Here is a 23913-nt window from a genome sequence, read left to right on the forward strand (position 1 = left end):
ACAGCCAACATCCCCCCTTTATGATTTGTTTATGTCAGAAAACCCATCAGCAATAAGATTCAGCATTTATAGTGCACTTTTTAAATATTCTGGATATTTGCATATGTCATTGTTTTTTATCACTTTTCCCGTAATTTTTAATTATTTAGTTGAGGGCAAGTCTTGCTTATTTTAACCACAATTTGTAGAATAAGTCACAGTAGTTGGATTTAAGCTTTACACTAATCTGTAAATGATCATTTACAACCACATTGGTCAGACTTGTACAACATGCTAAGACAAAATGAAATCAAAAGTACGTTGCTGATACTTTTGCAAAATGGGTGCTGGTTTAGCTTGCCAACTCACCAAATGGTTCCCCTAGGATATTCAATAGTTACTAAGCACCAGTTCTTCCAATCACTCCTTCTACATCCCCTTCTGTGAAATACTCCCTGAAACCTCTGTTTATCTTTGCCTTGAGAAGAGAAAGCTTTGTAAATTACATTCAGGACCTTTTGATTTTAAAGGCTGTATATTAGAATAGGTAATTATTTTTATGGCTGTTATCTAGAATGAAGATAGAGACTTTTTAGAGGAAATGCCAAGAACAGATCTTTGTGTGATATCTTTGATATCAAAATATTCATTTCATGTTGTTGGATGCTTTGTGGCCTCAAAGATTTTATTTGGTTGAATATCTAACTTTTAAAAGTGTAGAAACTTTAATGACATTTCATTGATAAATAATTTTTCTCTTTGGCTAGAGTGCTAGTTAAGGAAATAGAAAAATATGTCTAAGGCCTCATATAATTAAAATATTGATGGAGTCAGTGACTGTTGAAAGAGTTTACATGATCACCAGTCTACTGATGTTTTATGTAATGATGCTAGGAATTTGCAGCAAATGTTTCTTGATCCAAAAGCATTTGGAGATTTCTAAAACACATTTGTATAAAGAGGGCTTGAGTGTAATACTTGCTTTTCATTGAATGATATTAAGACCACAGGAACTGGAAAACCACTACTGTTGAAGAGTTACAAACTAGCAGCAGCAGAAATTCCCCACTAGCAGTACATTTTTTTTTTCAGAATTCATCTGTTTATGAATGTTACAGTTTTGCAGAAGTAAAGAATATACCATTACCTACAGAGCTTTATTTTTTGAGATTGTTTTTTTTTGATAACAGTTGTAAGACAGAAATATGAAAATAGATTGAAAGTGAGTGTCTGCAATGCTTTTTGCATTTTGGGAACCAGAAGGTTGGTTGAATTAACTCCCATGATCTCTTGAAAGTTGATCAGTCATGCAAAGAGATATTTTACAAGTTTATTTTATTTGTGTAATATAACTTAAATTAATGATAATATAGTAATATAACATGCACTGTAATAATATAATTTAATTATAATTTAGTATGGCAGTATATTGGCAGCAAACTGATACAAGAGTCTCCTAATTGTTTTTTTTTTAAATTCCATATAATCTGAAATTTTAAGAATATTTTGTGGACATTCTTACAAAATGACTGCCATTGGGAGCATGGCCAGTCACAGAACACCCATGAACAGAAAGACAATTTTTGAAAAAATATCCCTGTGTACTGGCTCCCCAAGATATTTCACATCATATTCCAGTATGCTTTGCCATTTTTATTTTCTGTGAATGCCTTTGTGAGGTTCAGAGGCATTCTTGAAAATAAAAAAAAATGCTGGAGGCTATCCTACCAGCTTTTCAGTTTTCAGTTTTGAAAAATCTGTTAAGCAGGGAACTGGATGGATGCCAAGGATACATATCCATGGGGACCTATGATTTACTATATACTTTCAGTCTGAAAGGACAGCTAAGACAACTTACAGACATAATAGCACTATATATTAATGTTTTACATCATAAATGGTTCACACTAAGAATACAACTTTTTAGTTTTTTCAGTTCCAGTTCCTCTGTTCAACAATTCTGAAATAATTAGTTGTCTTAACAGAGTTCCAAGTCTGTAGGAAGTTGCCAAGTCCTATTGACCTAGTTCTTTGTGTAACCTATATTGATTTTGTAGCATAATCTTGCTCCTAACTGTTATGTCTAAAAACATACCGCAAGAAGTAAGTTTTTTCCATGACAGACATTCCCAGGTTCAACACAAAAATTGCCTAAAGATATAGGAATGGTTGGATAGTAACCATTTCTCTCTCAGAAACATGGGTATTTGTTCTATCTGCTGAACCCAACAGTGAATTATGTCCATTCTTTTTCTTCCTCTTTTCTCCTGATTTTTCCAGTATTGCTATTTTTTAAAAACCTCCTTCTACTTCCACTTTCCCCTGCCTATTTTGTCTACTGTGCACCAGCCGCCTCAGCACATCTCAGGTCCTTAGAAGACTTAATCCAATGGCAACTGCACTTTCTTGCTTGCCTTTATGACATTAAGGTCAGTCCTTTGCTGAGAATTCATTGGAATCTAATGCATGAATCAGTCTCCAGGCTCCTACCAAAAGATGGAGGAATCTCTCCAGCTAGTGTCAATATCTACATGAATCATACATTAATCTACATTAAATTAATTATATACGTAAATTAAATGTAGCCATTTTTTGCTGTTTTGAATAGTATATTCAAATAAAGTTAAAACTTTGATATATGGAAAAATATTTGCATTGGAATGTTGGAAGAAATATTCGGCAGTATGAAATAAGACAGTATGCAATTGCAATATATATTTGGCACATCAAGGAAAGCTGCTTGAAAATAAGCCATAAATATCCACTGGTTTACTCTCTTCTGTTGAAATGTCATTATCAGGATCTGTAGAATTTATCTCATGGGATTGAAGACTTCTATATAATCTCTCTGTTTCAAGTCTGAGCCTCTAAATTATGGACAAACAATGCTGTTGTCAGAACACTCAGCTCTGGTTTGTGATGTGAGAGGTAATTCGATTATCTAGCCAATTTCTCATCTACTTTTAGTACTTTTTGTAAGTCACTTAGGGTGCCTCTGGCCATTGCTTGGTGAAGGCAGAAAGATTTTTTAAAAATACAAATCTAGTAGAAAATAGTATACTTATATGGGTTTCCAGAGGTAGGCTTATCTCGTATTAATAGAAGAGAATATGTGTAGCTTAGGGTTGAACTGTGGAGTCCTTGGGGTTCTCTGAGCTTGGTTGTTTTCTTGCAAACGTTTCATTACCCGGCTAGGTAACATCTTCAGTGCTACAATGGAGTGGAGTTTGCTCTTTTTTTATATACAGTGGGTTGCCCTGCTGGTGGGTTTTGTTTTTTCCTGGTAGTTCCTTCATTAGGGTATTGTTTACTGCTTGATTGTACTGTATGTCTGGTGATAATCTTGGTGTTAATCTCTGCTTATCTGGGTGATGATTGCTGGTGAGGAGATGTTCTGGTCTTGTGTCCTTTTTCTTGTCTCTTTTGAATAGTGTGTAGATGTTGTTTATCTCTATGTGCCTGTTGATGGCTACCTTGTCTGAATACCAAGCTTCCAGGAATTCCCTCACATTTTTGGATTTAGCTTAGTCTGAGATGCTGACAGTTTCCCAGTTGAAGCTATGCTTATGTTTGTCCATGTGTTGTGAGATTAATATCCTCCAGAAAGCCCTCAACTATAAAATGGACAATACTAATCAGCTAGAATTCTGTGCAGCCTTAGAAACAGCAACTACAGGACTTAACACACAGACTCAAGAACACATAAGGCAGACAATCATACCACAGATCAGAAGAACACAGAATCAGCACCCACTCAAAGCAGAGGACAGAGCAGCCCTCAAAAGCCTAAGGAAGGAGCAAACCATCATCATCTTCCCAGCAGACAAAGGCTGAACTACAGTTATTATGGATAAAGAGTCACTTTGTGTGAGATGGGCGGCTATATAAATATGATTAATAAATAAAAAATAAATAACTCACAATACTTGCAAAATCCAAAAAATTATTAGAGGACAAATAAACTTACATCCCAGTTAACACCAACCCAATACAGAAACTAGACAACCTAATCAGGAGAACCATTAACGACCTAGCCAAGAAAGGCCATATCACAAAAGAAGAACAGTGGCAGATGAAAAGCAGTGGACCCATCCTCCCACGTTTCTATGGACGACCAAAAATACACACGTCTGACATACCTCTCCAGCCAATTGTATCTTTACCAGGGACTCCAACATACTACATAGCGAAAGAACTGACAAAAAGACCTGGGCGTCTCAGAGAGAGGAGCCTCCAGAAAATCAAAGATGTACACATAGACGAAGATGAAATTATGGTCTCATTTGATGTCACAGCACTCTTTACATCCATAAATCCAGAACTAGTGAAAGAATCCATGTCAGCAGTACTACACAACACACCCGTCCTAACCAAATACACCTAGATCAAAATACCCAGAATCATGGACCTCATCAACCTCTGCCTCACTACCTATTTTCAATTATTGGACAAATATACCAACAAATCAGAGGTACACCCATGGGTTCACCACTCTCAGGACTTATGGCAGAGATTGTAATGCAATGCCTAGAAACTATAGCACTTCCACGCCTACAACCAAAACTATGGATCTGGTATGTAGATGATACCTTTGTTATAATAAAAAAGGAACAACTAGAGAAGACACATGAAACTATTAACAACATCTTCAAAGGAATAAAATTCACCAGAGAGGAAGAAAACAACAACACGCTACCCTTCCTAGATATCCTCATCAGCAGAGGAAACAACAGCAAATTAGAAACTCAAGTGTATTGGAAAACAACTCACACTAACCATGTACTCATTACCAAAGTAACAACCCAACCTCCTACAAGAGGAGCTGTGTAAGAACATTATTCAAACCACCGCAAACACACTGCAGCAACACAGAACAACAGAAAAAGGAAACAGACCACCTATACAACATCTTCCAACAAAATGGATATCCACACAACTTTATCAAGTGCCTGACTGTTCAACCTATTACAACACAACCAACACAAGCTGTGAAAAGGATAACACTGCCATACATCAGAAACATCTCAGAAACAACCAACAGACTATTACAACCACATGGCAGAGATGCACATAAACCAACTAAAGCCCTCCAAAACATCTTAAGTAAATCAAAAAATCCAGTAGCCCAAGAAGAAAAAAACAGGAGTCATCTACAACATGCAGTGTAAGGACTGTAACAACCACTATGTAGGACAGACAGGCAGAAGGCTTGCAGAACATCCATGAACACCAACTAGCAGTCAGAAGACACAATGAAAACTCCTTAATCTCATAACACATTGACAGACTCAACCATAGTTTCAACTGGGCAGCTGTGAGCGTTCTAGGCCAAGCTAAATCCAAAAACACTAGGGAATTCCTGGTATTCAGAGAAGGTAGCCATCAACAGGCACATAGAGATAAACAACATCTACACACTATTCAAAAGAGACAAGAAAAAGGACACAAGACCAGAACATCTCCTCACCAGCAATCATCACCCAGATAAGTAGAGATTAACACCAAGTTTATCACCAGACATACAATCAAGCAGTAAACAATACCCTAATGAAGGAACTACCAGGAAAAAAAACCCCACCAACACAGGCAGAGCAACCCACTGTATATAAAAAGAGAGCAAACTCCACTCCATTGTAGCACTGAAGATATTACCTAGCTGGGTAATGAAACATTTGCAAGAAAGCAACCAAGCTCAGAGAACCCCAAAGACTCCATAGTTCTCTCATATTATTGGGCTTCATCACTTTTGATTTTCTAGAAATGGTTTGCAATCTTTCAGAACATGTTCTGCGATACATTAAATGCTTCTTCATTCTCACAGCATTGTTAGCATATTCTTGCTTGCAGTACCTGCACTTCACAGTTCACAGGGGGTTTTTTTGTTGCCATCAGTGGCTTCTTCATAATAATATGCTGTGCTTTCCCTCCTCTCCTCAGTTTAGGAATTGTGACTCAGGTCTGAGAAGAGAATTAGCAGATCAAGTCCTTTTCACAATCAGATCATCAGAGATGACCATTGAAAAGTCAGGATCAAAATTTGGTATCTACATTTGAAATATATAGATAAAAATCAAACAGTGTGGAACTGCTTCTGGCCACTTCCTGTCTGTTCGCTTCACAGCAAGAAGTCCCCCATGTGGCACTGGCCACATGAGGGCTAAAGGGAAGAACAAAGATGCTTTTCTCATTGTTTTGCAAATTAAGCCTCTCCCTTCTCTTATTATTCCCAGCCATTAGAACTAGCAGGGAGAGCAATGAAATACCTGCTTCTCACATATTTTTAAGAGTAATCAACTGTAAAACAAACATCATACAACTTTGAAACTCTCATACTTACTTGAAGTGAATTATTTTTTCTGCAGAAACTTTGGACATCCCTCCCTTCCTTTTCCAGCTTATATCTATTTCCAGAAATGAATTACAAAATGCCCATGTTTATCTCTGATACGAATGCATCATCACATTTCTGTTCTGCTTTCTTGTTTTTTAATTATTTGTGCGGATCTATCTAAATCAAGTAATTTTATGGGGATTGGCAGTTCTGACCTTTATAATTGTTGCAAAGGGATATGCAACATTGTTTGAATTCAAACTGTCCCCATTTCAAGTGTGAAACTACTGTCTACATTGGATTTATTTATTTAACGATATTCATAGCCAGCCACAATCCTAATGGATTCTGGGTGGGAAGCAGCAGAGCAACAAAAAATATAAAGAAAAATACAGTACAAAAAACATTAAAATACTGTATAGTTATAAGTGCCTCAATCAGTTAAGCACTGGAAGCATGTTGAAATTATAGTTTTTACTCAGTATCATTCCCTCAATTTCCAGGGTGTGGAGAGTATTCCGCACTTTTGTAGTTCCTTGAGCAAAACAAAGCCCCCACCCCCACCAGCACTGGCAAGGCATGCCACAGTATATAAATAGAGAGCAAACCCCATCCCATTTTAGCACTGAAGATGTTACCTAGCTGGGTAATGAAACGTATGCAACAAAAGAACCAAGCTCAGAGAACCCCAAGGACTCCACAGTTCAATCCCGAGCTACACATATTCGCCTCTATAAATCTCTAATTGAGAGAAGTTGGATTAATATACTGTAATACAAATAGTACACCTGTTTTAAGAAGCCTGTATTGTGCTTTTTTGCCTTTGTCAACTAAAAATCAGCAGTACTTTCTGGTTCAGGGTTCAGAGAGAAAAATAGTTATTCTTTTAAATCCATATCTCCAGATGGATGTAGATGGTTATCTGGAAGCAATTATACATAAGAGGAGAATAGGCAAGTGCTGAATTACAGTATTAATGTAGTTATTTTTTGAAGCCACAGAAAAGAACTTAATAAAATTAAGCTAGAAATAATCTTCATAGGAAAAATCTGTTTCCTCATTTTGCATGACTACTGTCACTATATCTTTCTGTGGTTATTTGTATATTAAATCTGTAATTGTAGCCTAGGACAGAGTGCTTAGATTGTTTCCATAAAACCCCAACTTAAATAAAAACAATAATTTAAAAAAGAATAGGCCCAAATCTCATGCAATTATGGTGTTCTCACATGAGTTCTTGGGAGATTTCAGGAAAGAACACTATTGTGTTGATGGGATTGTTATTTTTTAAAAAAATTAGAGAATGACACTGGTACCTTCCCAATTATATTTATTTATTTATTATTAAATTTGTATGCCGCCTGTCTCCCCCCAACGGGTGACTCTGGGCGGCTATGAGATTATGTGTTGCTACCTGACACCTAAAAAGGTTGCCAAGTCCAACTCTTGTCGGAGAGTATCATGGTAGTTTGCAATCTGCATGAAAAACAAAATTTGTTGCAATATAATACAGATATAAAAAGTAAATTGATCAGTTGAGTTTGATTCTTGATGATGACATGTCTGTGTAATTTTCTGAGCAACATTATGGAAGTGATACATCGTGTTTGTTTTAACTTCCCAGTCTAACCTACAACCTTGGAATTGCTAGTGGTCTCCCATTCAAGTGGTAACTGGGTTTGATGCTGCCTAATTTTCAAGTTCAGTTAAGGTGTGGTTTTAAACTGATGCTGAAGTGATAGTAGTGGCAGTGGCAGTAGAAGTTCAGTAAGAAGGTTATTCTGTAGACATATTGCTACCATACAGAAAGTTACCTGCCTTTTTTTCCACAGAAGCTTTCCTGGTAGAGGGGTGAAGGCAGGTTGGTTCAAGGAGATATGCTCCTTTCAAGGATTTGTGCTCCAACATCTTGAACATTTAGAAGTTGATAGACCAAAATGTAGTGCTTAAAAAAAAATGTATAAAACCCTTTTCTGAAGATTTAATTTTGACTTTTTCTCAGTCTTTGTCCAGACATCCATGCAATTCTTGCATAGCATTGCCTGACTCACATGATACAGTGAGAGAGTTAATGTTGTTCATAGATTGGTGTTACTTCACTCCAGCCTTCCTGATTACTTCAACTGGCAGCTTTCTGTTAAAAATTATGAAGATCAAGATGGAGTACCAGTGCCTTGAGTTGTACAGAAACTCCCCATGCTTATTTCTGAAATGAACTCTGAAGGGAAGAAGAAATCACTGTGTCTTTGCTTACTTCCATTCCATCAAAATACCAAGGATTATACTGCAGTATCAAAAGACATTGAGAGGTCAAGAAGAATTGGCATGTCTGCAATTGCTTACTAGAAACATAGAGGGCATTTAATAACCTATTCAATAAAAAGTTGGATAGCTTGCAACCTCCCTTTCTACATTTTCTCTCTACTTATTTCCCCTGGACTTGATCACCTTCTTAAGGGAAAGAGAACTCACTTGCCTGTAAAAAGAATTAGCCTTTTTAGCCTTTTATCTAAAAGCTCCTGTTTCTTTTTAATGTAAATCATCTATGAGTTAGAAGTGGTTGCAATACAATAAATGGGAAGCTGGCAAGCAAATAGAGGAAGTGTTCTTGGAACAAAACTATCTGAGGCTTCTTTTATTAAACTTTTTCAGGCAGTTGATAGAACTTGCTCAGAACTTCTGATTTTTACAGATGTCCATAACCAGAACAACCCTGAAACACTGTTTCCTGAGAAGAGCTAATTCTGTACATTTACACCCATTTCACAATTCTCAATAAAATTGAGTATATGCTTAATCATGGTTGAATAAATTGGTTCACACAAGTTAAACCATAAATCATAGTTTATAAACCTCTGTGGGTAAGTTCACAGTAAATATGAAGCCTGAATTACTTATGATTTAGTGTGGTATGTGAACACACACAATCACACACAAACAGAACATCTTTTACTATTTTAGATAGCAATTCTAGATACTCTCACTCTCCCTTAGTATTGTTTGTAATGTTTTTAGTCCTGAATTGAGTATTTTCACAATGGAACAGAGGTCCAATGCAGTGGAACTGACTACTTTTACAATGGAGCAGTGGTCCAGTGCAGCTTCAGATACCTCTGACATGGTATACGTCAGAAGTATCTGAAGTTGCATTGGAAACGTCATGGACTAGTCCCTCCAGAGATTAAGATCAGTTTTATTTATCCAACCAAGCAAATACCTTTATTGTTAATAGAAGACATGTTGTATATATTGTTTAATAGTGTTATTCAACAACTGTTGTAGAAGACAGAAGGTATTTAAAATACTTATTAAAAATGAATCAAAACTCTTTTTTAAGAATATGGATAATATATTTTTAGTTAAATTAACATTTAACATTTCATTTCAACTGCATGTTGAAAAGGAGTTTTCAACTGCAAACTCCTTTGTTTGCTTTCTAAATTCACTTAAAACTGATTGAGGCCACAAATGGAGGCTAATAATGGATTCAAAAACATAAATGCCACACTGTGTAAGTTAATTTCAACATGGTTTATAATCACATACATCAACACATAGAACAATAAAGTGTTTAAGAGTGTTTGAAAATATCCAGCTAATACATTAGCCCTACATATGGAAAGAAAAGTTGAAAATAGTTTTTGTTTTTAGATTTCCTGCTGATTGTATCTAAAACATTTATGTCAATATCTAGTTCTTAAAATTGTCAGCAGGCTATGTTTCCTGAAAAAAAGTAATGCCTGGATTTGGGTGATTATTTTAAAAATAAATATAGTAGAACAGATTGGATATTTTGATCACAAATTCTGTTGAACAACCGATAGTGGCTTTAATCAGACTCTTAATTCACTCTTCATCTATAAATCCTTGCTATAGATTAGTTAAAGTCTATAGAATGGCTAGTAGTAAGCGTCTCAAGGTCTGCTGTGTTCTTTTCCTCTTAGGCTTGGGATAAGCAGTACAATAGCAGCAAAAGGTATTTATTTCAGTGTCTTGGAGACTTAACATTGTTGATTTCAAGACTTAAAAAAAAAATCTCTTTACATAATGAAGTAAACTTACCTGTCAGTGACTGTAGGTTAAGTGTTGCAAAATACTGGAAATTTTTCAGTAATTTTCAAAAGAATATAATGCATGTAGGTGATCAGTAATTATTTCTTAAATATGTTGCATTTTTGACCGTCCAAACCCTGGACATTCTTTCATTCTTCCTAGTGAATTTGAAGTGTTAGCAACTAAAATACTAGTACTCCATCAAATTTATACTGTACTCCATCACATTGGCCAGTGTGGTGGGTTGTGTCTTAACTCCTTTCCTGGCCTCTCCAGATGATTTTATCATATTAGTACACTTTTGATTTTTTTTCCCCTGGGCCACATAATAGGAAGGATTACAGAGCAGAAACTGTCCCATGTGGAAGTGCCCTGAGAGACTGCTTGAAAAAGACCTGGAGGTCAGAGTTAATCTGATGGTAAAATACTCAGCTTGTTAAGTGTTATTGAAATAAAAAAGAGACAAAGCAATAAAAGTAAAAGAACCATTGAAGGAATCAACAGAAATACCAATTGAATTGAAAAGCAAAAAATTTATAAAGAAGAAGGAAAAAAAGGATCTCAAGACAAGAAAGGCAGTTAAATGAAGTCTGAGGCAAGCATAGAAGAATCTAAGAAAAGGCAAACATGCTTCCCTTCAGTGCTGCAGCTGACAGGGTCAAAGGAGCAATGTGGCAGCCTTCATTTCTACTCAAGCAGCAGAGGAAAAACATTGGCTTGGGATGAATTAGCACAAGGACCTTTGAAGAGAAGCAGTACTGGCATTTAGAAGATCTAGGAGGGTAAAGAAGGATAGCAGAGATCACTACTTATGGTATGGAGTCCTTGGGGTTCTCTGAGCTTGGTTCTTTTCTTGCAAACGTTTCATTACCCGGCTAGGTAACATATTTGCCTCTATTGGTATCACTGCTTATGCTAAGTGTAAAGACAGCAAGCAAGAGCAGTAGGATAGCAGAGAATGAAATAGCACCACAGGTCTCTTGAGGTCTCAGATGGAACTTGAGCCAGGCTTGGAAAACAGAAGGAAGAACAGGACTTGATCATCTGTGTCTTTTCTGGGGTGTGAGAACAAAGTGGGGAAGGAAAGTTGGGGAGATGGTTGCAATAATAGTCTGTGACAGAAGGGCAGTGACCAGAAGGTCTGCTGAATGGTACCTGGATTTGAGTGCCTTTATGTGAACCTGGGCTGGTTTTGGGAGATAAATTGGAAGTCTCATAATATTTTTACTTGGGACCAGTTCAGTTCTGATGAAGCAGGTTTTTTTTTAACCATTTATACAATTTAAAAAATAGTTTGATTTACCTCTGAGTGCTTCTTGACTGTTAATTCAAGTTTATTTGGTTATTTGAACAATTTTGTCCTTATGCTATTGCTGCTTCTGAAGTATCACATCTGTTAGAGGTTTTGGAAGTATCAGTTGAGGTGCCTAAGCAGGTAATCCATTTATATATGAAGTTAAAGTAATTTAATGAAGTTTGTTTATTTTATTAAATTTGTATGCAGCCCATCTCCCCCAATGGGTGACTCTGGGCGGCTCACAATTTAAAAAGTTGATATTATTTATTAAGTTCATTTGTTTTCTTGTCAATTAGTAGAAAATGGCAGAACCTTCATAGCACCTCCAATCCCAGCTTCTTCAAACCCTCCAACGAGATACCATACTCAGTGATATCAAAAGCTGATGAGAAAGTGAGAGATATTAATGGGGCTGCATTCCCCATTTCTCCCACTATAGACAATCCATTAGGGTGACTACAGCTATTTCTGTGCCAAATCTAGGTCTGTACCTAGTCTGAAAAAGAATTAATATATGGTTGGCTAAATATGGGAAACTGGACCTTGGCCAATAATCATTAAGATTGCTCAGGCTCAGTTCCTTAAGCAAGAGCCTTACCACGATTTCCTTTAAGTGAGCAGGGAACGTCACCTACATAAATAAAATATTAATGATCTCAGTGATCACTGGCAGCACAAAGTATTTAAAGGCCTTATAAATCAACCTAAGGAGGGGTTCAGTACAAGAAGTGCCATGAACCTTATCTACTTCCTCAGGGGACAAATTGGGCAATTGGCTTAAATAATTGTTATTAGATTATTTATTTATTTATTTATTTGGATTTAGAGGCCATCCCATTCCCAGATGACTCTGGATGGCTTACATTTTAAACGTAAGAACCATAAAATGAAAAGAAAAACAAACATGTACACCTGGAGAAAACAAATCCAATACAGTATACCAGAAAAAGAAAACCAGACTTTTGGAACAACTGCAGATTGGGAGCCATACAGATCTCCAGGGGGATGTCATTTCAGAAGGCAGGCACCATGATGCAGATGGCATGCTTCCTAGGCTCAGATATATGACATTGTTTAATTGAAGGGTTTGTTTAATTGAAGGATTAGTTTATGAGTTGAACACCCTTAGTATGGTATTGCTTGAATTGATTTCAAATCTAATAGAAATCTAAGCAGTCTTCTTCATGCAGAATACTGCAAATAGCTCAAAATGGAGCTCAGATAGAAACTGGGTGCTGGCAGGAGTTATGCTTCCTTGACTGCAGCCATTCCCTAAACCAGAGTTCACTATGAGTTCCAGAAAACCCCAACATGCTATGAGCTTCTTATGGACAGGTGGTGTTTAGGCACCAACACATCAAGTGCCCAGGAGATTTTGGTATTCTGCATTGCTATTGCTATGCTGTGCTGTGCTGTGCTGTGCTTTTTTATTTATTTATTCAGCAATGTTTATATGCTGCCCCAGTCTTCAAATTCTGGATAGTGTACAAAACAAGAATTCAAAAAAAGAACATAAGCATTTAAAAAAGACCTAGATAGTTTCTCAAAACCTTGGGCTAAAGGTCTGATTAAGAAGAATAGCCTTAAGTGCCTTCCAAAATGTCAGAAGGTTAGGGTCTGTATGTATTTCTGGAGGCAACACATTTCACAATGTGGGGGTTGCTATAAAAGGGCCTATCTTCTGGTTCATACCCTTCTTATTAAATGTGGAGGTGGGAGCTTCAGCATGTCCTCTCTTGAGGATTAGACTGGATAAATGCAGTCATTTTTGGGTGAGGCTGATATATCCTGTTACTACATTTTATAGGTCTTTATAGATAAAAAATACAAGTTTGAATTAGGTCTAGTAGCCTACATAAGATGAAGATAACTGTGTTTTAATGAATTTCTCCATTAGGAGTTTGGGTATTGCATTCTATACCAGCTGAGCTTCTGAGTTTTCTTCAAAGGTAGTCCCACATAATGTGTGTTGCAGTAATCCAGTTATGTGGTGATCAGGACATGAATTATATCACTAAAGCTATTCTGTAGAGACATAACTGGCATATCAGCCAAAGGTGGGTGAAGATCCTTCTGTCCCAGCCTCTGCCTACTATTTAAGTAGGAACTGCAAGTCCAGGAAGATCTCTGTCATGAACCAGCTCCTTCAGAGGGAGTGTAACCGCCCTAGAACAACCATTAGGTTAATCAAAATATTCACAAACAGCATCTCTATCTTGCCAAGGTTTAGTTTCAGCTTGTTTCTCCCGATCCAGTTGCTTACAGGCTCCAGACTCAGGAGGCTATTTATAGTAGTTTGACAGTTTCCTCAGAAATCAAAGAGAATTGACTGAAATGATCCTTTCATAGACGATGGACTTGGATACAGAGGAAAACAACTAGCCTGAATTTTGAATTGTTGTATGTAAGATCAAAAGAGAAATGTTACAATATACTGTTGATGGAAAACAATACTTCAAGGATTGTGTAAGCTTCATTTTTGTGCTCAGTTACTTATTAAGAGACTGCATATGAGTATTCAGTGTATATACTTTCCTGCCTGCAGATGGTAGTGAGTTGAGTGAAGGATAATTTAAAATTAAATCCAGACAAGACATAGGTGCTTATTGTAGTGAATTACAATTCCAGGGAATGTGGTAGAGTCCCAGTTATGAATGAGATTACAGTCTTCCAGAAGGAATTGGTGCATGATTTATGGATGCTTTGAATCTTGATCACACTCTAATTTCCTAGATTGAAATTACAGCCAAGAGCCTTTACATCACTTTCAGTTTTTATAGGCCAAATCTTATCACTTGCTGGAAGAAAATGATACTATCAGTGCTACTGGTAACCTCAAGGTTTGACTACAAAAAAAGGGTTCTACAAGGGACTGCCTTGTATTTAGAAACTTTAATTAGTACAGAAAGTATTTGTTATTATCTTTAAAATTCTGTGTGGTTTGGATCACCCTGCTTACCGAAGTAATCTGATAAGATTCTTTTCTCATTACAGTGAGCTTATTGGGTCTTCTCTGTAACTAACTCAACTCTCTGGAACACACACTCTTATTAACTGGGTGGAATGACCTTTTTCATGGCTTTCTAAAAATGCACATTTGAGAATAAGTTTTTTGTTGCTGGTTTTAATATTTCAGGGTTTAACTTGTTTTCTTTAAATCACAAATCATTGATAGATTTTGGTGGTTGATGCTATAATTAATTTGTGTGGAGTGTAAGGGCATGAAGATGAATAGATACAGAAATGTGCATTTGCTAGAAGTATTGATTTGTGAATCTTGATTAAGTACTCTGAAAGCTAATTTTCAGTCAATTGATACATAATATTTTTCAGTCATTCATACGGATTTGGATATTGTGTTTATTTTTGTAGGATTAGCTCAGAACGTAGAAAAGAGAAATCTAGAGATGCTGCCAGGTGTCGGAGGAGTAAGGAATCAGAGGTGTTCTATGAACTTGCTCACCAGTTGCCTCTTCCCCATCATGTGAGCGCACATCTTGATAAAGCCTCTGTTATGAGGCTTACAATCAGCTATCTGCGCATGAGGAAGCTGCTTGATGCAGGTAAGTATTGTTCTTGCAGATGGATGAAAACACAGTTTTTCAATAGCTGGTGAATAAATACTTAGCTATCTATGGTACTATGATATGAAACTACATCACTTCCCAGCAGCTTCTATCTATCTCCCCAATCTCAAGAAGTCATTTCTTAGCATTAGAAGGAGAAAGCCAAGGGCCTTATTTTTCATTTCAGAAGCTGTTTACCCATTGTTTCTGATACTGTTACTGCTTCAAGGGAAGGGACTTGCTGGTATTGAAGATTGGATGCACAAAACTCTAGAATGTATAGTAAAAGTCATATCTCTTGGAACATTTTTAATCTCCCTCTATTTTTATTCTCATTGTGCACAACCATATTTACGTTATGCAAAAATTTGCTTTAAGAGCAAATTTCATATACATTATTAGCATTTACTACTTGATTGAAGGCTTCACTAAAACTGTTCACCATGACAAGTGTGGTTCTAGCATTGATGAACAGTCATGCTTCCTCCAGACTTTGAAGCTCAATAGTTGGATGAAGATTGAAGCTGAAAAACTTTGGTACAGGAGCAAACTGTTGTGTACCCTGCAATACATTTGGGCAGAAAGAGAATTCTATCCCTCTTTCCAGTTGTTTACTCAGGAAAAACCTGGGTGATGAGCAAAGAATGAATTTTGCTACCTAAAAACAGAGGGTTTTCTATTAGGCTGTAGAGTCCAACAGGCTACATTCCTTAAATTTATTCAACATTTCCAAGAGGAAAGATAAGAAAAGCCAGAGAAATCTTAGTGTTTGCTTCTTGAAAGTCATGATGTTATTTAGACAGCAAAGCCCAACAGACACACTCCCTTTCTGTGGAAAGGGTAGGAGAGGGAGGCTAGTGACAGTTAATTTTGTGATGTCCAGGACAAAAGTAGTAAAATTTGAAAAATTTCCTGAGAGACAAGAAAAGGCACAAGTATGGTTTTAAGACACATGATGTCTAAACTTTGCTGGTCTAGATTTGGTCAGATGGGAGGCTATCTGAAAGTGCCATATACAGTTTCTTGAGTCCCTGAAGGAAAAGCAGGAGATACAAATGTACTATACAGTGGAACCTCGGGTTACGAATTTAATTTGTTCCGTGACTCTGGTCGCACCCCGAATTGGTCACAACCTGAAGGAAATTTCCCCATAAGGTTCAATGTAATTACCGTTAATCCGTTCTGGTGTGGAGGACAGGGAGGCAGCTATTGGTTGGAGGGAGAGTCCCCCTCCCTACGACCACGTGTCAGGGGCGGAAAAATGGCCGCGGACCACGTGTCAGGGGCAGAAAATGGCCGCGGACCACGTGTCAGGGGCGGGAAAATGGCCACGGACCGTGTCACGGGAGGGAAAATGGACGTGTATCCTCCCCGAGGGGGAGTTCACAAATCGAGGTAAATTTTTGCGGCCGGAGCTGGTCGTAACCCGAAAAGTTCGTTAACAGAGGCATTCGTAACCCGAGGTACCACTGTAAATCTTCTTTTACAGTTGGTGACTTAGCATCCAAATCTGCTGTTTCTTCTTGTTATTCTGAAAGTATTACTCATACCTAAGCAAGCCAAACTTTTTAAAAGCTGGTATCAAGGACAGCATGCTCACTACTAGATCTGTAATGTTTACAGCAGTGTTTCTCAACCTTGGCAACTTTAAGATGTGTGGACTTCAACTCCCAGAATTTCCCAGCTAGCAAGCTGGCTGGGAAATTCTGGGAATTGAAGTCCATACATCTTAAAGTTGCCAAGGTTGAGAAACTGGTTTAGAGGAAAGTAAAATAGATTGTTCTGGGTCTGGACTTAATTAAAGGTGTTTCTCTCTTTCTGAAGCTCCAAGTTACTGGTACTTTATTTAATTCCATTTATATGCTGTCTGATCCGAGCTGATTCTGAGTGGTTCACAGATAATAACATAAAAACCAATACAAACCAAAAATAAGATGGGATGCCAGCACAATATACAAACAAAACAGAAAGAACAAACACACCCAACAGGTCCCATCCATCTCACCCCAAGGCCTCAAAGAACAATCAGGGCTTCAAGGCTTCACACATCTACAGTAATTTTCATCTTTTAGAGAGAGAGCATATGCTTGGACCAATAGTCACTGAGCAACTATGTGTGCATGGTTACAGAGTAAAGATGTTACATGCTCCAGCCAGAGCTTCATTGCAGCTCTGAAAGTTTTTGTTATATGAATCCTGCCTGATGAATCTTCAGGAAAGAGTATTATGAAACTGCATTAAAAAAATTCCTAGAGTGACAGCTATGTGGCTTCAGTCAACGTGGATGTTTGATCAGCATCAACTTTTCATCTGGTTTTGATTTTATGGCAAGTTGATACATTGTTTTGTAAAGTGATGGATGGCAGGCATTCAATGCATACTGATTTTTCTAGATGACCTAGAGACAGAAGCTGAAATGGAGACGCAGTTGAATTGTTTTTACTTAAAAGCTCTTGATGGATTTGTTATGGTTCTCTCTGAAGATGGTGACATGATCTATACATCTGAAAATGTGAACAAGTGTATGGGACTCACTCAGGTATGAAATCAACCATTCTTTTGACTGTGTTTACTATGGTTTATTTCTATTCTTTTATTGGTTATATTTCTAACCATTCCTCTAGGAGCTCAAAACTGTGTGCATAGCCCTCCTGCCTTTAGTTTTTTTCTCACTGCAACAACCCTGTGAGAAAATGACTAGCCTGAAGTTGCTTAATCAGCTTCCATGGCTGACGGTGGATTTGAACCTGGTCAACCTGGTCATAGCCCAATACCTAGGCCAATAAACTGCAATGACACTCACAGATGATAAAAACTATTTTATTTATTTTTATTTTTATTTTTATTTATTTTATTTATTATTAAATTTGTATGCCGCCCATATTAACTTTATTACAGTCAGCCAGCATTTTGTGTGACTATTACAAGAGGTTGCAACTTTCAAATTAAGAAGCATTGACATTTTCTAAAATCAGTAGAAGTAAATAAAATTATTCACTGTAGTGCTATAAATGCAGATAGTAAAATACTAAGGAATCTAAATACTAACTACTAAAACTAATTAAATGGATTATAAAACTACTATGTGAATAAGAAACTAAAATGCTTACTTTATAAGTACCAAGCTGCTAAGCAACTATGTATCTGCGTGTGTGTATGTATCATGTTAGGATAGTAACCAGTGAAATTCAACAGAGGACACAAAACATGAAATATATTTTTTAAAAATGGAATTGTATTTTAGTGGGGTCCTAAAGGTTAAAAGCTTCCTGTGTAGGGTAATGGCAGCTGAAAGAAATTTTGTGGTGCTCCTAAAGATATTAGGGTTCCTATCTAACAGTAAGAAGCAAATGAAATCATTCTCAGAACTGGGGAGACTACTATAAATAAGTAGAGTTATAACAACAGGCCTACATTTCTGTAGAAAGCACATTTAAGAAATAAAAGTGTTAAAGTTTCAGGTTCCTCTAGGTTTGCTCTGCAAAATGGGTAGTATTATACCTTCCCTCCAAAATGGTAGAGTGCAAGATACTAAAGCAGGCTAAGGAAAAAAATTCTCGAGTGCTTTAGGTAGGTAATATTGAATAAATAAGTTGCTGGCATGAAAATGTTCCTATGTATATGTTGCCAGTGTTGATGACTTAATTTGCCCTGCTGTACCTGGCGAGCTGTGCCAAACACTCACTGCCAGATTGCAGCTCTAGCTCTTGGTAACTCCATGGCCAGGAGCTCTGTACCTGAGAAACCACACTGGTGTAAATCACTTTGGATTTTTGCTTTCCAGGAAGAAGAAAATTTAGTAAGAAGATTTTGCCAAACAGGGAGTCACTAGACAGGTGAAGCTTAAGTCACAAATACAACCAGCATGTTTGAGCCCTGGATTTTAGTGAGATCTTCCCAGTTCCTAAATGGGGTGCTGCATCCAAGATGCAGCAAGGTTCTCAGAATAGTGCTCTTAGGAATCTGGAGTGTATTATATTTTAGGGCTTTAAGTTATTGTATGCACACATCTGGGAGCCATATAACATCTGAGAAATAGATTTAGCATTAAAGAGTTTTATGGCTACAAGTATGTTCTTGCCTCCTGTATAAAAGAAGCCCGATATGTTGTTAGCCTTATCAGAAATAGATGTAATTTGTTTGTGCCAGATTCCTGAAGGTTGGAACACTATGCCATAATATTTGAAGGATGAAAACTGGTCTACGAGATTATTGTTTATCTTCCATTAGTGTTGTGGTGTCTCAATCCCTTCAAGAATTCCATCACTTTGGATTTAGAATAGTTTATTGTGAGTCTTTTTCCCTATGGTAATCTGCTAGGGCTTGTAGATTTCTTCTGAGGTCAGCCTGAGTTAGAGAGAGTGTGGCTGCATCATTGGCATAGAGAATTCCTAATGACTTTGAACAAGGTAGTGAACTAGGATTATAACCAGTGTTTTTTCTGTTGTAAATGTACTATGGTAAATGGAGCTTTTTTTTTTTTTTTTTTGGCAGTTTGAATTGACAGGACACAGTGTGTTTGATTTCACTCATCCGTGTGATCATGAAGAGTTGAGAGAAATGCTCATCCATAGAAATGGTAAGAGAGAAAAGATAGTGGAGAATATATGTATTCAACTTAAGGTTGAATTGCTGGGTTATTAGTGTTCTCTGAGCTTGTTTTTCTTCTTGCCGACATTTCATTATCAGGCTGGGTAACTTCAGTGCATGGGGGAGTGAAATTTGCTAGCTGTTTATATATGGTTGCTTGTCCTATTGGCTCTGATTAGACTATTGTTTCTTCCTTCATTGCTCCTGTTTGTCTGGTGCTAGATACTTCTTGATGAAGTTGCATGGGTATCTATTGCTTTGGAATTTGTTTTATAGATAGTCTATAGTGTCTACCAACACAATCACAACACAACCTGCACAACCCCTGAAAAGGATAACCTTGCCATAGGTCAAAAACATCTCAGAAACTATCAGCAGGTTACTACAACTGCTTGACATAATTGTAGTCCATAAATCAACAAAATGTATCCAAAACATCCTAAGCAAACCCAACAACCAGTGAAGCCAAACAGGAGTCATTTACAGCATACAATGCAAGGACTGTGAAAAACACTACTTAAGGTACGAGATTGGCTTTAATTGGCATCAGTTGGCAGTCGGAAGACATGATAAAAATGCTTTAATTTCACAACACACTGGCAAGTTCAAACACAACTTCGATTGGGAAACTATGGATTTTAGATTAAGCCTGGTACAAAAATGCAAGAGAATTCTAGAAGTTTGGCACTCTGGCAGATCAGCCATTTACAGATAGATTGAGATAAGCTCCATTATAAACCATTCAAAAAAGAAAGTGACCAAAGGTTAAGGGAAGGAGCAAACAGCCCAAGCACATCCTTCATCGTCATTAAACAGCACCTAGATAAGTAGCAACCAGCAGCAGATAAACAGGAACAATCAAGGAAGAAATATTATCCCATTCAAAGGGCAATCAAGAAACAAATAATACTGTATCCAATCAATGCTGGTAGGAGAAGTTACTGTATATAAACAGCCAACAAACCTTACTCCCTCAGGTGTGATGGTGATGATATCTAGCCTGGTAATGAAACATCTGAAAGAAAAAAGCAAATGCAGAGAATACCAAGAAACTCAACAAGAGAGACTCATTCAGGGTTTTGCTTTGAGGCCACATACTCCTTAAGTATGTGCTTGATTAATGTTGTTAAGCAATAAATTATGTTAATTAATTTGTAACAAATCCCCTCCTCAAATACAATCTATGAAATTTTAAATTTGTGTAAATTATAACTTCTATCTTGAGGTGGTTATTGTAGGTGGAATTCTGAGTTGGGATTAAAAATTAAAGTACAGGTAGTCCTCGCTTAATGACCACAATAGGGACCGGAAAATTGGTTGTTAAGCCGGGCAGTTGTTAAGCAAATCAGACCCAATTTTATGACCTTTTTTGCAGTGGTCATTAAGCAAATCACCACAGTTGTTAAGTGAATCATGCAGTCATTCAGCGAATCCAGCTTGCCCCATTGACTTTGCTTTTTGGAAGCCCCATGAGAAGGTCACAAATGGCAATCACATGTCCCTGGAACACTGTAGCTGTCGTAAGTGTGAGCTGGCTGCCAAGGGTCTGAATTTTGATCACGTGACCATGGGGACACTGCAATGGTCATAAGTGCAAGGACCAGTCATAAGTCACTTTAGCACCATTGTAACTTCAAAAGGTCACTAAATGAATGGTTGTTAAGCGAGGACTACCTGTATAAAACACTTTGGGTTTTGCTGGTTGATGTCTGAGATAAAGAAACTTGACTTGAATACTTTGTATTAAGTAGAAATTTTGACACAATTCATGAGTACGCCCTTCTCTAAAGATTCTTTTGGTGTGATGGTAGAGTAGGCTTTGAGCCCCAATTCCTTTTTCCCACCCTGATCTTTTATGTATGCAACATATGCAACAATATACATGATCTGTAGTTGTCCCATAGCAAAGCATTTAAAAACAAAACAGTACGTTACTAGGTATATAGAGGCATGCAGTTGCAAGCATTATTCTTGGACTGGCTGTGTGCTAAACTGCTGCTTTCCTCCCAACACTCTAATCTCACATCACCCAATCCAGTCTAAACCAGTAGCAGTAGGGACATGATTAATGGGAAAGGCTAGAAAGTAATAAGTAGTTCTGTGCAAATACAATCACTGTTTCTTGTGTCAAAGAGGTTCATAGGTGAAAATGAATGCAAATTAAACCTTACAGCATTTTCTAGTGTATTATCTGTTTCTGTATTTCAGTTGTTGTCATTCAGCATTGTATACAGGTGATAACTGTCATTCACATTTCATTACTTTTACATTAGGTCCTGTTAAAAAGGGAAAGGAACAGAATACAGAACGGAGTTTTTTCCTCAGAATGAAATGTACGCTGACTAGTAGAGGAAGAACTGTGAATATAAAATCAGCCACGTGGAAGGTAATTGCCCATACTCTCTGAAAGAAATGTATAAGTAAATGGCTGGTGTGGGTCTTCCGGGCTGTGTGGCCATGTTCTGGAAGTTTTGTTTCCTAACGTTTCACCAGCACCTGTGACCGGCATCTTCAGAGTGCAGGAGCACAGACAGGAGCAGTTCTCTCTGTGCCCAGCTCCTGTCTGTGCTCCTGCACTCTGAAGATGCCGGTCACAGGTGCTGGCGAAACGTTAGGAACCAAAACTTCCAGAACACGGCCACACAGCCCGGAAGACCCACACCAGCCATCGTATGCCGGCCGTGAAAGCCTTCAACAATACATTATAAGTAAATGCTTCAAGAGCATCAGAAGAACATGTGTATTATTAAGATGCCCCCTTGCATCTCACATTGTTTGGATGCTTCATACTTTTAGCTTATTTTAGTCCCACTCTGGGCTGCGTTGACCTGTTCTGAGATAATAATGGCATTTTAAAGTGCTCTAAGTTAAGAACAAAACATCTTATATTCTAGAATTGTGTTGGCACTAAATGGGGCAATTTGTTCTGTGTTGCTTCAGATGTTCAGCCTGATGATACTTGAAACAAACCCTTTCTCCCTCAATTTTCATGTTGGGCCACAGAAATATGGGGGATGGTAACCCACAGTATTACCATTAATGTAGGCTACAGAAAAAAAATGGTCAAGGGCTTGATTAAAAAAACCATAGTAGACATGGCTGCAATAGTTAACTGATATAATTATACTTTCTGCAGCTGTTAAGCATATTGTATCATTCTACCTACATAGTCTGAAGTTGGTAAGAGTTCCAATCCAGTGCTTATCCTGCCTGAGTTAAGATAGAATAGTTGATGTTATCTGTAAAGATTAAATGGAGTAGCTTTTTCATCAAGATCTTTAAGCAGTTAAGCAACCATGATGGCCAGGAGTGATGAGAAGTTTCACTGAAAAATAGCATCATTGTGTGAAATAATTTTTTTTAAAGCCCAATAGTACATAAAAGTTTTGGGACTGGTTTGTTTTGTTGTTCAAGAACTTAAATCAAATATTTTAGCATATTAAAATAATTTGAGGGATGGAGAGATAGACACAGTATCAAATCTATGAGAAAAATCTATGTGTTTTACATTAAAGGTTTCCTGATGACGCTTGGGGAGTTTCCCAGCGATCTGGAGGGCGACTCTGTTGAGCGCCTTGTTGACCTCTGGAATACGGTGGCGGCCAGGGCACTCGACAGCATTACCCCTGAGCAGCCTCTTCCCCCCTTCCCTCCCCCCTCCCCCCCCAATCAACCCCTCACAGCTCCTTGATTCACTGAGGAGCTCCAGGAAATGAAGGAGGTGAAGACACGTCTAGAATGATGCTGGTGAAAAACAAGAAGCGAATGTGACCGGACACGAGTAAGAGCCCAGATTCGAGCCTACTCTGTGGCGATAAGGGCAGCGAAGCATAATTACTTTTCCTCCCTTATTGCGTCTGCGGAATGTTGGCCAACTGCACTGTTCAGAGTGTCCTGGACCCCTTGGGAAAGGATGGAAAGGAAGATCCAGTCCGTGTAAGTTGTGATCATCTGGCCAAGCATTTCGTGGATAAAATCTCTCACATTCACTCTGAGTTAGAAGCTGGATGGACAGAATCCACTGAGATGACAGAGGTGACGTCTTGTGCTGTTACCTGGGAGATTTTAGATTTAGATTTTTTTTAGTTTTTTTTTTT

At 37.6% G+C, this 23913-nt stretch overlaps 1 protein-coding gene across 2 annotated transcripts in view; it reads left to right on the forward strand.

Annotated features, from left to right (window-relative positions):
* Window positions 1-23913, forward strand: part of HIF1A (hypoxia inducible factor 1 subunit alpha) — a 54862-nt gene that overhangs the window by 12668 nt on the left and 18281 nt on the right. For both annotated transcript variants that reach the window (XM_007427209.4, XM_088149736.1), the window contains exons 2-5: window positions 15033-15223; window positions 17620-17765; window positions 19721-19805; window positions 22090-22202. In XM_007427209.4, the coding sequence (XP_007427271.1) occupies window positions 15033-15223; window positions 17620-17765; window positions 19721-19805; window positions 22090-22202 (535 nt within the window). The remainder of the gene's footprint in view (window positions 1-15032; window positions 15224-17619; window positions 17766-19720; window positions 19806-22089; window positions 22203-23913) is intronic.

Source organism: Python bivittatus, unplaced genomic scaffold, assembly GCF_059951505.1.
Source record: "Python bivittatus isolate LINGU-HERP-01145 unplaced genomic scaffold, Pbiv_v1 ctg000580_np1212, whole genome shotgun sequence".
NCBI classification, from domain to species: Eukaryota; Metazoa; Chordata; class Lepidosauria; order Squamata; family Pythonidae; genus Python; species Python bivittatus.